The sequence below is a fragment of the Ictalurus punctatus genome, chromosome 25, assembly GCF_001660625.3.
Source record: "Ictalurus punctatus breed USDA103 chromosome 25, Coco_2.0, whole genome shotgun sequence".
Taxonomy (NCBI): domain Eukaryota; kingdom Metazoa; phylum Chordata; class Actinopteri; order Siluriformes; family Ictaluridae; genus Ictalurus; species Ictalurus punctatus.
This window is the reverse complement of record NC_030440.2, coordinates 16,081,131-16,094,229: the sequence shown is the minus strand read 5'-3', so window position 1 is coordinate 16,094,229 and position 13,099 is coordinate 16,081,131. Positions and strand designations below refer to the sequence as shown.

General features: G+C 41.9%; 1 protein-coding gene across 2 annotated transcripts in view; it reads right to left on the bottom strand.

The window, feature by feature from the left end:
- igf2r (insulin-like growth factor 2 receptor) overlaps nt 1–13,099 on the bottom strand; it is a 44,507-nt gene that overhangs the window by 23,721 nt on the left and 7,687 nt on the right. For both annotated transcript variants that reach the window (XM_017456170.3, XM_017456171.3), the window contains exons 3-12: nt 10,916–11,034; nt 8,096–8,194; nt 7,380–7,512; nt 6,789–6,900; nt 6,602–6,695; nt 4,781–4,940; nt 4,295–4,481; nt 3,816–3,919; nt 2,251–2,406; nt 1,089–1,232 (exon numbers count right to left, since the gene is read on the bottom strand). In XM_017456170.3, coding sequence (XP_017311659.1) covers nt 1,089–1,232; nt 2,251–2,406; nt 3,816–3,919; nt 4,295–4,481; nt 4,781–4,940; nt 6,602–6,695; nt 6,789–6,900; nt 7,380–7,512; nt 8,096–8,194; nt 10,916–11,034 — 1,308 coding nt within the window. The remainder of the gene's footprint in view (nt 1–1,088; nt 1,233–2,250; nt 2,407–3,815; nt 3,920–4,294; nt 4,482–4,780; nt 4,941–6,601; nt 6,696–6,788; nt 6,901–7,379; nt 7,513–8,095; nt 8,195–10,915; nt 11,035–13,099) is intronic.

Sequence of the window (13,099 nt, the reverse complement as noted above, 5' to 3'; positions counted from 1 at the left end):
ATGAATAATAAAAACTCACTGCAGTTTCTGTTACTCGCTGCCTTTAGACATATTATTTTCCTTGTGTTTACTTTTGATCATAGTGTTTTAATTAGACATTACAGATCTTACTCGTGCTCCTATTGCGCGTCTACACTGCACGTGATCAGCAACGCGGGCTCGTTACTAACACATCACTTCCGTTATAATAAACGACAGAATTTACACTGCAAGCGCGCAGATACAACATATAATGACAATAAACTTAAACTAAACTAAACCTTTTAAGCATCTTGCACCAGTTTCCCCGCCCCTTACACACAGTGGAGCATTTCGGATATAAACATAACTGTCCTCGTGCTGCACTGTTTGATCTCCACGGTGTTTAATATAAAATGTCCCCCCTGCCTTAGAGGACTTTCTTCCTCGGTCACGTGATGATTTCTCCTCCGTCTGATGGAGACTGAGGTCATGTTGGGAATAAAAGATAACGCAGACATAAACAGTACACTGAAGAAAGTCATTATCGGTGACCCTGAGGCTAAAGCTAGCGGCGTCGCATCACGCGCGTATGACGACAAACTGTTACCAAATTATTTACCTATACAATGGATCTAATATCTGGACAACCTAATAAATTACATGAAAAGACAGACAGACAGGCAAAGTACAAACTGTTACCAGAAGCTCTACTTATATATGGTTATAATATCTGGACATGTATAGACTGACAGATAGACAGAAAAATAGATAGACAGATCAATATGGATAGATAGACAGATAGATAGAGACAGACAGACAGAGTGATAGATGGACAGACAGATCCATAGATAGACATATACAGATAGATCGATAAATAGACAGACACAGACAGACAGAGAGATCGACGCAGACAGCTCGATAGACAGACAGAGAGAGAGAGATAGACAGAAAGACAGCTTGATAGATAGACAGAGAGAGACAGATCGATAGAGAGAGAGACAGATTGATAGGGAGAGAGACAGATCGATAGAAAGACAGACAGAGACACACAGACAGAGTAATACACTGGAATTATAATTACAATAGCCTTACTAGCTGTTGGAAACGTGATGTAACGTAACACTCACCCACAGCACATACAGCTGCATCTTCAGGACACGAGGCATTCCCACTGATGAGTTTATTACACACGTTAATGTAGTACAGCTTTTTGTCCGACTCTGCAACGTTAGCAGCCACCGCCTCCCAGTTTTGTTGCTTGCCATCAGGTGCTGAAAGGCAAGCATCAAACACAAGATGTGAAGGATTAAAAACTAGGTTACCATTCGTATTTCCTCCCATGCAACATACTCCACTGCTGCCATTAACAGCACAAGCTCCGTTCGTACGCTGGGTGTATTACAGGAAGAGTCATGTAGCTACGGGATGACTGACGAACTTGATCCCTGACGTTGTAATAGCAATGGATGATAACAATATGACTAAACAGCTCAGATCTCACAACACAATAACACCAGGAATGTCTTTCATAATATGACTCCACTCTCATGAAACATAACACGTACCACGGAGATATGAATCTCTTCGACTTATTCATAACGTTGCAAAAATAATACAAGTGTACAGAATTATACTATCGCTGATGCGGAATTCTTGATTCTGATTGGTCAGAATGTGCTGATGAAATTTTCCTTATACCACAGAGCGGCTGAATTCTGTAATCTGATTGGTCGGAAGCTGTGCTTTATTTTTGTACGGCTCAGACCGTAGTTCTGGCTGTAACATGACCGATAGTTTAATATTAATGCACTTATTCTAGTACATTAGTGTTTCTATTGTAACAGCTCATATATAGCGACTTGTACTAAGAACAGATGGATTTTAAAAACACGTGTCGATGTTTAACAAAGGAAATCGTTGATGTTTTGTTATGAGTCTCGGTCGTTAGCGCTTTGTAACGGTTTGTCACGGTGCTTTGCGAAGTTTCCCAGGACAGAGATGTTTCACGCTGTGGAGCATCAACACCCCTCTGTCTTGCATTATTAAGTTATTCCTTACATAACAGTAACTCATAGGTTAATATTGATGCGCTCGTTATAATACGTTATTAGTAACAACTTAGCGATGAACAGCAGAAGCTCCGTATAAACGGACTGAAAACACGTGTAATCGTTCATATGGTGAAGTTTCCCTTGAGGAGATGTTTATTATTATTGGTCTCATACAATATCTGAAAACATTAAAAACTCTACCACTCGTTGTAGCATTACAGATGAAACTAGCGCTCACCTGCGTAGCGAGTGAGACGGGACAGGTCATAATGCATCTTGCCATCAGTGACTCGGCACAGCAGTTCTTTGGTCTCCTTTACACAGGCGTACGACGTCTGCCAGTTAAAGTAATACGTGCAGTCGGCCTCTCCTGTAAACACCGGGTAGCCGTTCCCTGTACAAATAAAAACGTTCAAGTTCAATAACGGTACCGTAGGAAGGAATTTTAAATTAGAAATAACAGTAATAACAAAACATCGGCAGCTCCTATAGCCATAGCGGAGTACATCCAGAGTGTGATGTATTAGTGACCAAAATAGGTCATTCATGTGCAAAATAATGTGTGGCTAAAGATTGGGATTATGGCTTCTGAAATGATGGATTATGCTGATTATATTTTTCCCCACCTACATGTGTATGATGATGGTCAAAAATCTGAAAATGTTTAGAGACAGGAATTTGAGAAAGATTAGGGAGTTCGGTCTTTAAGAGAGTGATCCAGATAAATAAAGCACAGGAAGCCCCAGACATGAACTAATATGGGTAAGAAAAAGTCAGGTTTAATTCAGGTTGTGTTTTAATAACTCTCTCCTTAATTAGTAAGAGCAGAGACACCTCAGACACAAGAACACAAGACTGGATGGCAGTTTAAAGAAACAAAAGGGAGGAAGGAGTGACCGAGTGAGCAACTGAGTGACTAAGTAACTGACAAGGATAGAGTGACTGACCAAATGATTTGAGAGTTACCGATTGATTGACTGAACCAGTGTCTGAATGAATGACTGGGGAGCTGACCAAATGATGGAACGACTGTAATTACTGAGTGACTAACTGAATAATAATGGCACAACTGACTAAGCAACTGACTGAGTGAGTGAGTAAATGACTGACTGATAGACAGACTGAATAGGTGCCCAACCAACTGACTTAGTGATTGACAGACTGACTGAATGAGTGCCTTATGAGTGAGTGACCGAATGAGCGCCCGAGAGAGTGACCGAATGAGCGCCCGAGAGAGTGACCGAATGAGCGCCCGAGAGAGTGACCGAATGAGCGCCCGAGAGAGTGACCGAATGAGCGCCCGAGAGTGTGACCGAATGAGCGCCCGAGAGAGTGACCGAATGAGCGCCCGAGAGAGTGACCGAATGAGCGCCCGAGAGAGTGACCGAATGAGCGCCCGAGAGAGTGACCGAATGAGCGCCCGAGAGAGTGACCGAATGAGCGCCCGAGAGTGTGACCGAATGAGCGCCCGAGAGAGTGACCGAATGAGCGCCCGAGAGAGTGACCGAGAGAGTGACCGAATGAGCGCCCGAGAGAGTGACCGAATGAGCGCCCGAGAGAGTGACCGAATGAGCGCCCGAGAGAGTGACCGAATGAGCGCCCGAGAGAGTGACCGAATGAGCGCCCGAGAGAGTGACCGAATGAGCGCCCGAGAGAGTGACCGAATGAGAGCCCGAGAGTGTGACCGAATGAGCGCCCGAGAGAGCGACCGAATGAGCGCCCGAGAGAGCGACCGAATGAGCGCCCGAGAGAGCGACCGAATGAGCGCCCGAGAGAGCGACCGAATGAGCGCCTGTCACTGACCTGCAGTTGTGTTGCACTCAAAGTTAATGATGGTCATTCTCCGGAAGCCTGAGCTGCATCCATTTCCTCCTGGATAGATGAGAGTCAGATCTCCATCAGAGTACCTGGGTCAGAAAAGAGTCAACCTTAAACCCCGTTTCTCACCGCTTCATCCGTTACGACAAGTCTGACCTTTTACGGTCACGTTCTGTTTTTCAGTATATCTTACGCTGTGATAGTCACATGGGAAGTATCTGTGATACGAAATCTGTGATTCGTTTGGAAAGTTCGGTTTGGGGTCAGTGCAAACTATAATTACAGTGTAATAACCCCAAACAGAATTTAACAAATGGCCTTGTCACACTCACATTTAAAACATAACATGGACCTGTATGAATATATTCTATGCAAATAAAATCGGGGTTAGTTCCGCCTTTTTTTTTAAAACTGAACTTATTATATAAAAAGTACTGCAGATGAGGAAGTCCGATTTTGCCCACCTGAGAGTTTGATTCTGGAACCTCCCCGCGATTTTGTTCACAGTTTCTCCGAATTTCACTTGGCAAGATGACACGAAGCCCCTCTCGTCCGAGCACTCGCCGGCTCTGGTTTCCCCACACACGTTAAGATAGAACATGTAGCTGTCCTTCCCGATCTTAGCCTCAGCAGAATAGGGCTCGTCTCCGGCTGCAGGGCGCGTTAAGATGATTAACCATACGATCAATTTAATAAATAAATAAACAAACAAACAAATAAGATAGATATTCACATGCTCAGCTCAGTGAGAGCATAAAATCACCTACATCTTTTACTTAACTGAAAGCTGCTACATAAACTATTATTTATTATAATCAGGGTTCCCACTCTTTTTAAGCACTGATTCCCTCCTTAATATCATTTTCTACACATTCTAAGAGCTGTGGCGACATTCCTAATTGCTCCAGTGGCGATATAGCTTGGGCCGCTTGTCCCGTGTCGTCACTTACAGCCGTGTGCGAGGTGTGTGAGGTCGATGGAGATGTCGTGCTGTTGGCTGGTCAGTTTACAGTCGTGACTCTCCAGGTAGTCTCTGTGGCAGGCGTACTCAGTCACCCACTCGACCTCGTAGCGACAGTTCTCCTCAGCGGTCAGCTTGGGGTCACTTCCCTGAGAAGAAACGGAGCTCAGTTCAATCCACTTTTAGTGCTTTTAACGACGCACACGACTGGTCAAAAGTTTGTGGACACTCGACTGAAATGTTTCTCGTGATGTTAAAAAGCTTTTGATCTGAAGGTGTGTGATTAAACGTGTGAAATCGGCGCCGTAGACAAAAATATAATCGTGTCGACGTATTCGTTTCTTTCATTAGAAAACTAACATCTTATTTACAAAATAAATCTTTATTTAAACGGACGACTCGGAGAGAAATATTCCGAAAAGTAGGAGATAAGAGTCCGGCGTCGGCGTGAACTCCTTTAATACTGTTTAAAAATCATCTCGGGGAAATTCCTCAAGAAATCGCTCGAGAAAACGCCGAGAACACATTTCTGGAAATTCTAGGTGAAAAGGGCGTTGACTTTGAAGAGGATAAAATACAAAATTATTATGATTTATTTAGGATTTTTAATCATGACATAATTCCCATAGTTCCATTTGTGTTACTCCAGAGTTTTGATGACTTTATTATTATTATTATTATTATTATTCTAAAATGTGGGAAAATTCAATAAAAATAAAGAACGAGTGTGTCTAAACTTTTGACCGGTAGTATACATCGTCACAAAGCAGCTTTATTTAAATCTATGGTCCGTTATCCAGTGGAGACAGTGGCGAGAAACGGAAAAAAAAAAAAAAAATCCTCATTGTTCAGCTTTCAGACTTAGAACTGATTCTAAAGACAGATTCATCATTTTGGTTTATAGAGAAAAGAGCTTATTTATAAAAAGGTATTTATCATAAATCATGCGCTAGGCTGGATCAGAAGGTCACAGCTCCAGGAGCACCAAAACACCACAGCCACACTGACTTTATTCAGACACAAGCGCTCCACACGCCCACAGAATAAACCTCCGGGATGCTGAAAATTGGCTTAAATGGCCGTGTCATTTATTTTTGGATTTGTCACCACTAATGAATGATGACCTGCCTTAGTGTGTGGAGTCAGATTTAAATTTACGCAAGGAAAAAAAAAGAAAAAGAAAAAAAAGAAATTAAAACACAGTATCACTTCAGAAATATATTTTAAACAATTTTTAAACAATATTACTTGCATAGAATTATGCATCCAGATGACACCAAAGACCAAAAACTGTTATATTATTGCGTTTGTTTCGGCAGGTTGCTCACTGATGAATGAAGCAACCACAGCGGGTACAGACTTCCTTTACTGGGAATGTTTCTCAACGTGTGATCTATTTTTTTTTTTTTTTTTTTTAAATTATTTACATATACATTTTTTTCTACAATCTGTTTGTTAGAACTTGGCAACACTTGGCTAACTCTGTAATTCACACACAAGGAAGGTCTGGTTGAGTTCAACGCCACTTTTATTTAACGTGAAATTTTACTTAACTGTGAAAATGTTGTAAAAAAATAAATCTTAATCACAATGAATACAATATCTCAGAATAGTGTACTGTGATGTAATTTGTTACGATATAGACATTATATTGCTTTAAATACACAGTATGTTTATATTAATGCCCTCATTCTAGTAAGTTATTGTTACTATAGTAACAGCAGATAACAATCTAAGTCTAATAATACATTTTTGTTTTTAAAGTGGTGTTGTTTAATAAAGTAAGGCGTTTTCATGAGTACAAGCTTACCTGCTGTCTCTTAGAGGGGCAGATGAAGGTGATGGTGACTGCAGGCTTGTGCCCTTTACATGTCTTGTTTTCAGACTCATACCGCAGCCTCAACCTGCCACACACACACACACATTAACACAAACTCACACCAACATGCAGGGCTTGAGATGACGGCGAGCTGTAATACGGCTGTGTGAGTGTGTACCTGTCATTAGAGATGACCTCCAGAGGCTTGTCCGGTTTCCCCATGCTGACTGATTTGCCTTCTTTAGTCCAACAGGCGGCGGAGCCTTTCGGACATGGGCTATTTTCTCGGTCTAGACACGAACAAAGGCGATTAGTGACTCAGTAAGATTCAGTATTTCTTGTTAATGATTACAATATATGTTGATGCTAGCCGACGGCCAACACACGCATACATTCTGCGCTCGTGTTAAAGAAAATAGCTCGCCATACCAGCAGGAGGCAGTAATCATCTGCTGTAATCATCATTTCAATTTAAATGAATAAAAAAAAAAAAAAAAAAAACATTTTTAAAGGCCATACTACTGCTACAAACGTCTCAAAATAGTACTCTGCCTACCAGTGACCTTATTTATTTTCACGCCATTGTGAAAGCGCTCCTCGGCCATTTTGGCACAAAATTTAAAAAAACGCGTTTCATTTCTAATTCTCTTCTGCCTCCAATAAAGGTGTCTGATATCACCGATACCAACCGCAGCCGAAAGACAGTCTTTAAATAATTTTTTTTTTAAAAACAGAACTGATCCAGGACACGGTTGTGAGACGTACTCACCCAAATTTCTGCACACGTTAATATAAAAGTCGACGCTGTCGTCCGAGTCATCGACCAGGTAGCCGTCTGTGACTTTGATAAGGGGGTTGAGGTCGTGTTTTTTTCCATCTGAATCAAAGACGTAGCAGGGAACCTTGAAGACAAGCGAAAGAAATAAAAGAGCGTTTACCAAAACAAAACAAAAACAAACAACACACTGATACACGATATGATCGATTACGTTCTCAAGCTATACGACATGCAACTGCAAGCAAAGAAGAAAAATATGGGTCAAAGACAAGAACAATTTCCTGTAAACACCTTCATACTTCAAAGAAATAAGATAATATTTATACATATTAAAGTGACTTAGAACACCATTCAGATGAAAAATAAACAAATAAGTAAATAAATAAAATCCTTGCCAAAAATATAAAAATAATAATAATTTAATTAGTATGGCATAAGAAAAATAAAACGTGTGCTTTTATTGGAAAATAATCGGCGTCTGGGTGATAACGAGAACTCCGCGTCGCGTCATGGCATCACACCGCCACGTTGTTGATTAATTTTCCGTTTCCAGCGTGCCCTGAAGTCATTAATCTGAAATGTCACAAAAGTCACTTATCGTTGACAATGTGCTCTTTTGTGGTTTTGGTGACAATCACCTTCCACCTCCCACCCCTTCACACACACACACACACACACTTCCGTACCCCTGACCCCACCGCACTCACCTCCTTAAGTGGTTTGAACTTGTCTCTTTTGCAGGCTGCGTAAGTTCTCCATTCAAAGTGATGAACGCACTGAGACACTGTGACGAACTCCGGCGTCCCCTTTTGGATGGGGAAAAAAACAAAAACAAAAACAAACAAACAAACAAACAAACACCATTAAACGAGGAGCATGCTGGGATTTGTGTTGTTCTACATCTACATTAGAAAACGGTATCGCACAGGGAAGTTGTATCGCTAAGAGGTTATGGTTCAATTGCGGTGAGGAAAAGACTCTCATGAACTTCCCTTATTTGTTTGCCAAGTGAATGACTATCAGGTGATCTCTGACAGCAGAGTTTAATTCTCAAATCTCCTCCGTTTCCCTAAAGCTCGAGATCAGATCTGTGATTGCCGACTGACATGGCTGATCTGAAGTGAATCTGATCTAAAATCAAATCGGATAATGAGAAACATTATGCTAGCACTGTAATCTATAGATCTGCGATTCGGTTTGAAGTTTTGTTTAAAATAAATCAAAAATACTTTCACACAGGGCTGGGCGATACGACGGAAAGATCACATCGCCATAAATGAGGATATTTCTACGCATCATGATATATAATTTAGCGAATAATCTGTCTGCGAATCGGTAGTAAAAAACGTTAAACTTCACGTGAAATCAAAATGGCTGCTCACGGCAACACCGCTTTACTTTTAAATGTGTCATCCTGTATGTACATATACAAGTATTTACTTTAAATTAATCAACATACAGAGACATGTTCGCTTGTTAATCTATCCATCCATCCATATACAGTTCGGCCTTTTGAGGAGGAAAATATACGTCATTCTTATTATTAACGTTATCTAGCTGGTAGCGAGATTGTTGTTGGATATTCTTCACCGTGCATAACAAAACGCTGGACAAGCGTGCGGATATAGAGAAGAGTTTTCAACATTAATCCCAGCTCAGAAGTTAGTTTTACTCGCTGACCTGTTAAGTGGAATTAAGTGGCTCGAATGAACCAAAACGAAAATAAACCCCAGCCTGACGAATCTTTCACCAGCTCTGAACTTTGAACTGTTCGTTTCATTCTTATTTCACTGTTTACCTTCATTTCAGCTGATATACAGCAAACCTGAAGGGAACTGTGAAAAAGTATTTGCTTGATTTCCTGATTTCTTCTGTTTTTGTGCACGCGTGGTACTAAACCGGTTCAGAGATCCAGCGCACGCGTCGTACTAAACCGGTTCAGAGATCCAGCGCACGCGTCGTACTAAACCGGTTCAGAGATCCAGCGCACGCTTCGTACTAAACGGGTTCAGAGATCCAGCGCACGCGTGGTACTAAACCGGTTCAGAAATCCAGCGCACGCGTGGTACTAAACGGGTTCAGAAATCCAGCGCACGCGTGGTACTAAACGGGTTCAGAAATCCAGCGCACGCGTGGTACTAAACCGGTTCAGAAATCCAGCGCACGCGTGGTACTAAACCGGTTCAGAAATCCAGCGCACGCGTGGTACTAAACGGGTTCAGAAATCCAGCGCACGCGTGGTACTAAACGGGTTCAGAAATCCAGCGCACGCGTGGTACTAAACGGGTTCAGAAATCCAGCGCACGCGTGGTACTAAACGGGTTCAGAAATCCAGCGCACGCGTGGTACTAAACGGGTTCAGAAATCCAGCGCACGCGTGGTACTAAACCGGTTCAGAAATCCAGCGCACGCGTGGTACTAAACCGGTTCAGAAATCCAGCGCACGCGTCGTACTAAACCGGTTCAGAAATCCAGCGCACGCGTCGTACTAAACCGGTTCAGAAATTCAGCGCACACCTCGTACTAAACTGGTATGGGATACCAGTAAGGTAATACCAGTAAGGTAACCTGGGTAAACACAAAATATAGTTTTTAAATGATAAATGATAATTATTGAAGCAAAAAAAAAAAAAAAAAACATTATTCAATACCAACTGGGCCTGTGTGAAAATGTATTTGCGCCTATAGTTAGTAATTCCACAAATCTATGAAACTACATTCATAACGGGGTTCAGCTGGACTAGACGCAACCAGGCCAAGACAGCGACCCAAAGAACAGGAGTAAGTCCACCTGGTTAAACAGTTAAAAATAAAAGCTAAATTAAAGTTTTGGAGTGGCCTAGTCAAAGTCCTGACTTGAACCAATTGAGATGCTTTGGCAGAGCCTTAAACGAGCAGTTTGTGCTTGAAAACCTTCCAGTGTGGCTGAACTAAAGCAGTTCTGCAAAGAAGAGCGGGCCCAAAGACCGATCTCGAGTTCTCAGCAGCGTTCACTTGCGGTTATTACTGCTGAAGGTGGCACAACCAGATTTTAAGTTTAAGGGGGCAATTAGCGTTTCACATTTGGGGTTTGATAAGTTTTTTTTTTTTCTTTGCTTTTACTTTAATGCTGTATTTCATTTCAAGATCTAAAACTACTTAGTATGAGAAATACATGAAAACAGAAGAAATCAAATACTTTTCCACATCACTGTGCATGCGCTATTTTTATATATCTTACTGCTTTCCATTTACTTCTTCACACTATAAACATGCCCACCTTTTTTTCTTCTACCTAAATGACTAAGAAGAAAGTCGGTTATGTGTATAATAAATCAGAAGCATGGCGCAGCTGCTTAGCTTGTGACCCACCACAGGTTTGATAGACGGGAAATTATTCATCAGAGGTTTCGCTTTAAACGAAACTATTCTCGCGTCTGCCGCAATGATTACTCAATTACTCAATGTTACCAGAGAGGAAGTTAAAAAAAACAAAACAAAAGTTCCGTTCGGGTCGTATGAGCAGCTTTTATGTTATTGAACTTTACCATTGTTTTGCCGCACTGGAAACTGATGCTGCTTTGCACTTTGCTGCTCTCGCCTTGGCAGGCCCGGGTGCTGTTAAAAGTGAGCATGAAGTTGGAGGATGTCTGCAAGGAGAGATCACCTGAAAATAAGAAGACCAAGGGGGGGTAAAAAAAAAAAAAGTCATTAAGTCTACGACATAAATGACAAAGAAATCAACACATCAATAAATCAGTCACACAACAGTGAAGGGAGAACAGTGTTTGATAGAGACGGCACGATACCACGCGTTCTTTACCGAAACCGTATGAAACTGTGAGGATCGGCAGTTTCTTTAAAACCTACAAAGCTTTTAAATTATTCTTTTGGAAAGAAAAAAAAAAAAAAGGACTTGAAGTGCGTAAAAAACATTCACAAGGCTAAAAACATGCACGACTCAGACAAGCCTACACGGCTTTCACATAAAAAATCACTCACACTGCAACTATAATCAATGTAATATTTATTATATTATACTACCACCACCACCAAGTGTGTGTGTGATAGATATATATATATATATATATATATATATATATATATATATATATATATATATATATATATATATATATATATATATATATACACACACACACACACACACACCCCGATTAGCCATAGCATTAAAACCACTGACAGGTGATGTGAAGAACATTGATTATATTGTTACAGTGGCACCTGTCAAGGGTAGGGATATATTTATTATGCAGCAAGTGCACAGTCAGTTCTCAAAGTCGCTGTGCTGGAAGCAGGAAAAATGGACAAATTTAAGGATCTGAGTGACTTTGACAAGGGCCAAATAGTGATGGTTAGACGACTGGGTTAGAGCGTCTCTAAAACAACAGATCTTGTGGGGTGTTCCCGGTATGCAGGGGTTAGTACCTACCAAAATGGTCCAAGGAAGGACCGTCACCGCTGAACTGGAGACAGGGTCATGGGCGCCCAAGGCTTAGTGATGCATGTGGTGAGAGAAGTCTAGCCCGTCTGGTCCAATCCCAGAGAAGAGCTACTGTAGCACAAATTGCTGAAAAGGTTACCGCTGGTTCTGATAGAAAGGAGTCAGAACACACAGTGCATCACAGCTTCCTGTGTGTGGAGCTGCGTAGCTGCAGAACGGTCAGAGTGCCCATGCTGACCCCCTGTACACCACCGAAAGCTCCTACAATGGACATCAGAACTGGATGCACCATGGGAAGAAGGCGAGCCGGTGGAGGAAGTGTGATGCTCTGGGCGATGTTCTGCTGGGAAACCTTGGGTCCTGGAATTCATGTGGATGTTACTTTGACACGTACCACCTATCTAAACACTGCTGCGGACCAAGTACCTTTTCCAGCCACTTGTTCAGGAACGGTTTGAGGAACATGACAAAGAGTTCAAGGTACTGACTCGGCCTCTAAATTCCCCAGATCTCAATCTGATCCAGCGTCAGTGGGATGTGACAAGTCTGATCTATGGAGGCCCCAGCTCGCAACTTACAGGACTTAAAGGATCTGCTGCTAACGTCTTGGTGCCAGAAACCACAGCACACCTTCAGAGGTCTCGTGGAGTCCATGCCTCGACGGCTCAGAGCTGTTTTGGCAGCGCGAGGGGGACCGCAGAACATTAGGCAGGTGGTTTGAACGTTATGGCTGAATGGAATACATATGTCAAAACCTGTTACGGAATTCTTTTTCTCCCTGTATCACGGTGAGATGTGCATTAGGAGACTGTAGACGCTGCAGAAATGTGATTACGCCTGCACTCCTTTCGGGAGGAGGCTGAGCACGTAGGAAACATTTTCAAGCTGATAAAGCTGACACGCTCTGAAGACAGCAGTTTTTTGTTTTTGTTTTTTTTTTAAATAAAGGTGCTTATTTCAGAAACGTGGCCATTTTCCGAACACAACACAGTGCTAATTTCACAAACTGTGATATATTACTTATCGGGTGCATGACTAATCAGTAGATTGGTTATCCCCACTCTAAGCTACAGCACACACACACACACACACACACACACACACGCGATGTGTGATTAATCACAGCGTAACTGTTATTTTGAAGCATAAGCTTCCATAATAAACACATGGTGCCGGACTGTGAGAACAGAACAGCTGCTGTTGGACCTGAAACCTTCCTCTACACGATCGGTACAACACTGAAATGAAACTCGTGTTTATCATGTTC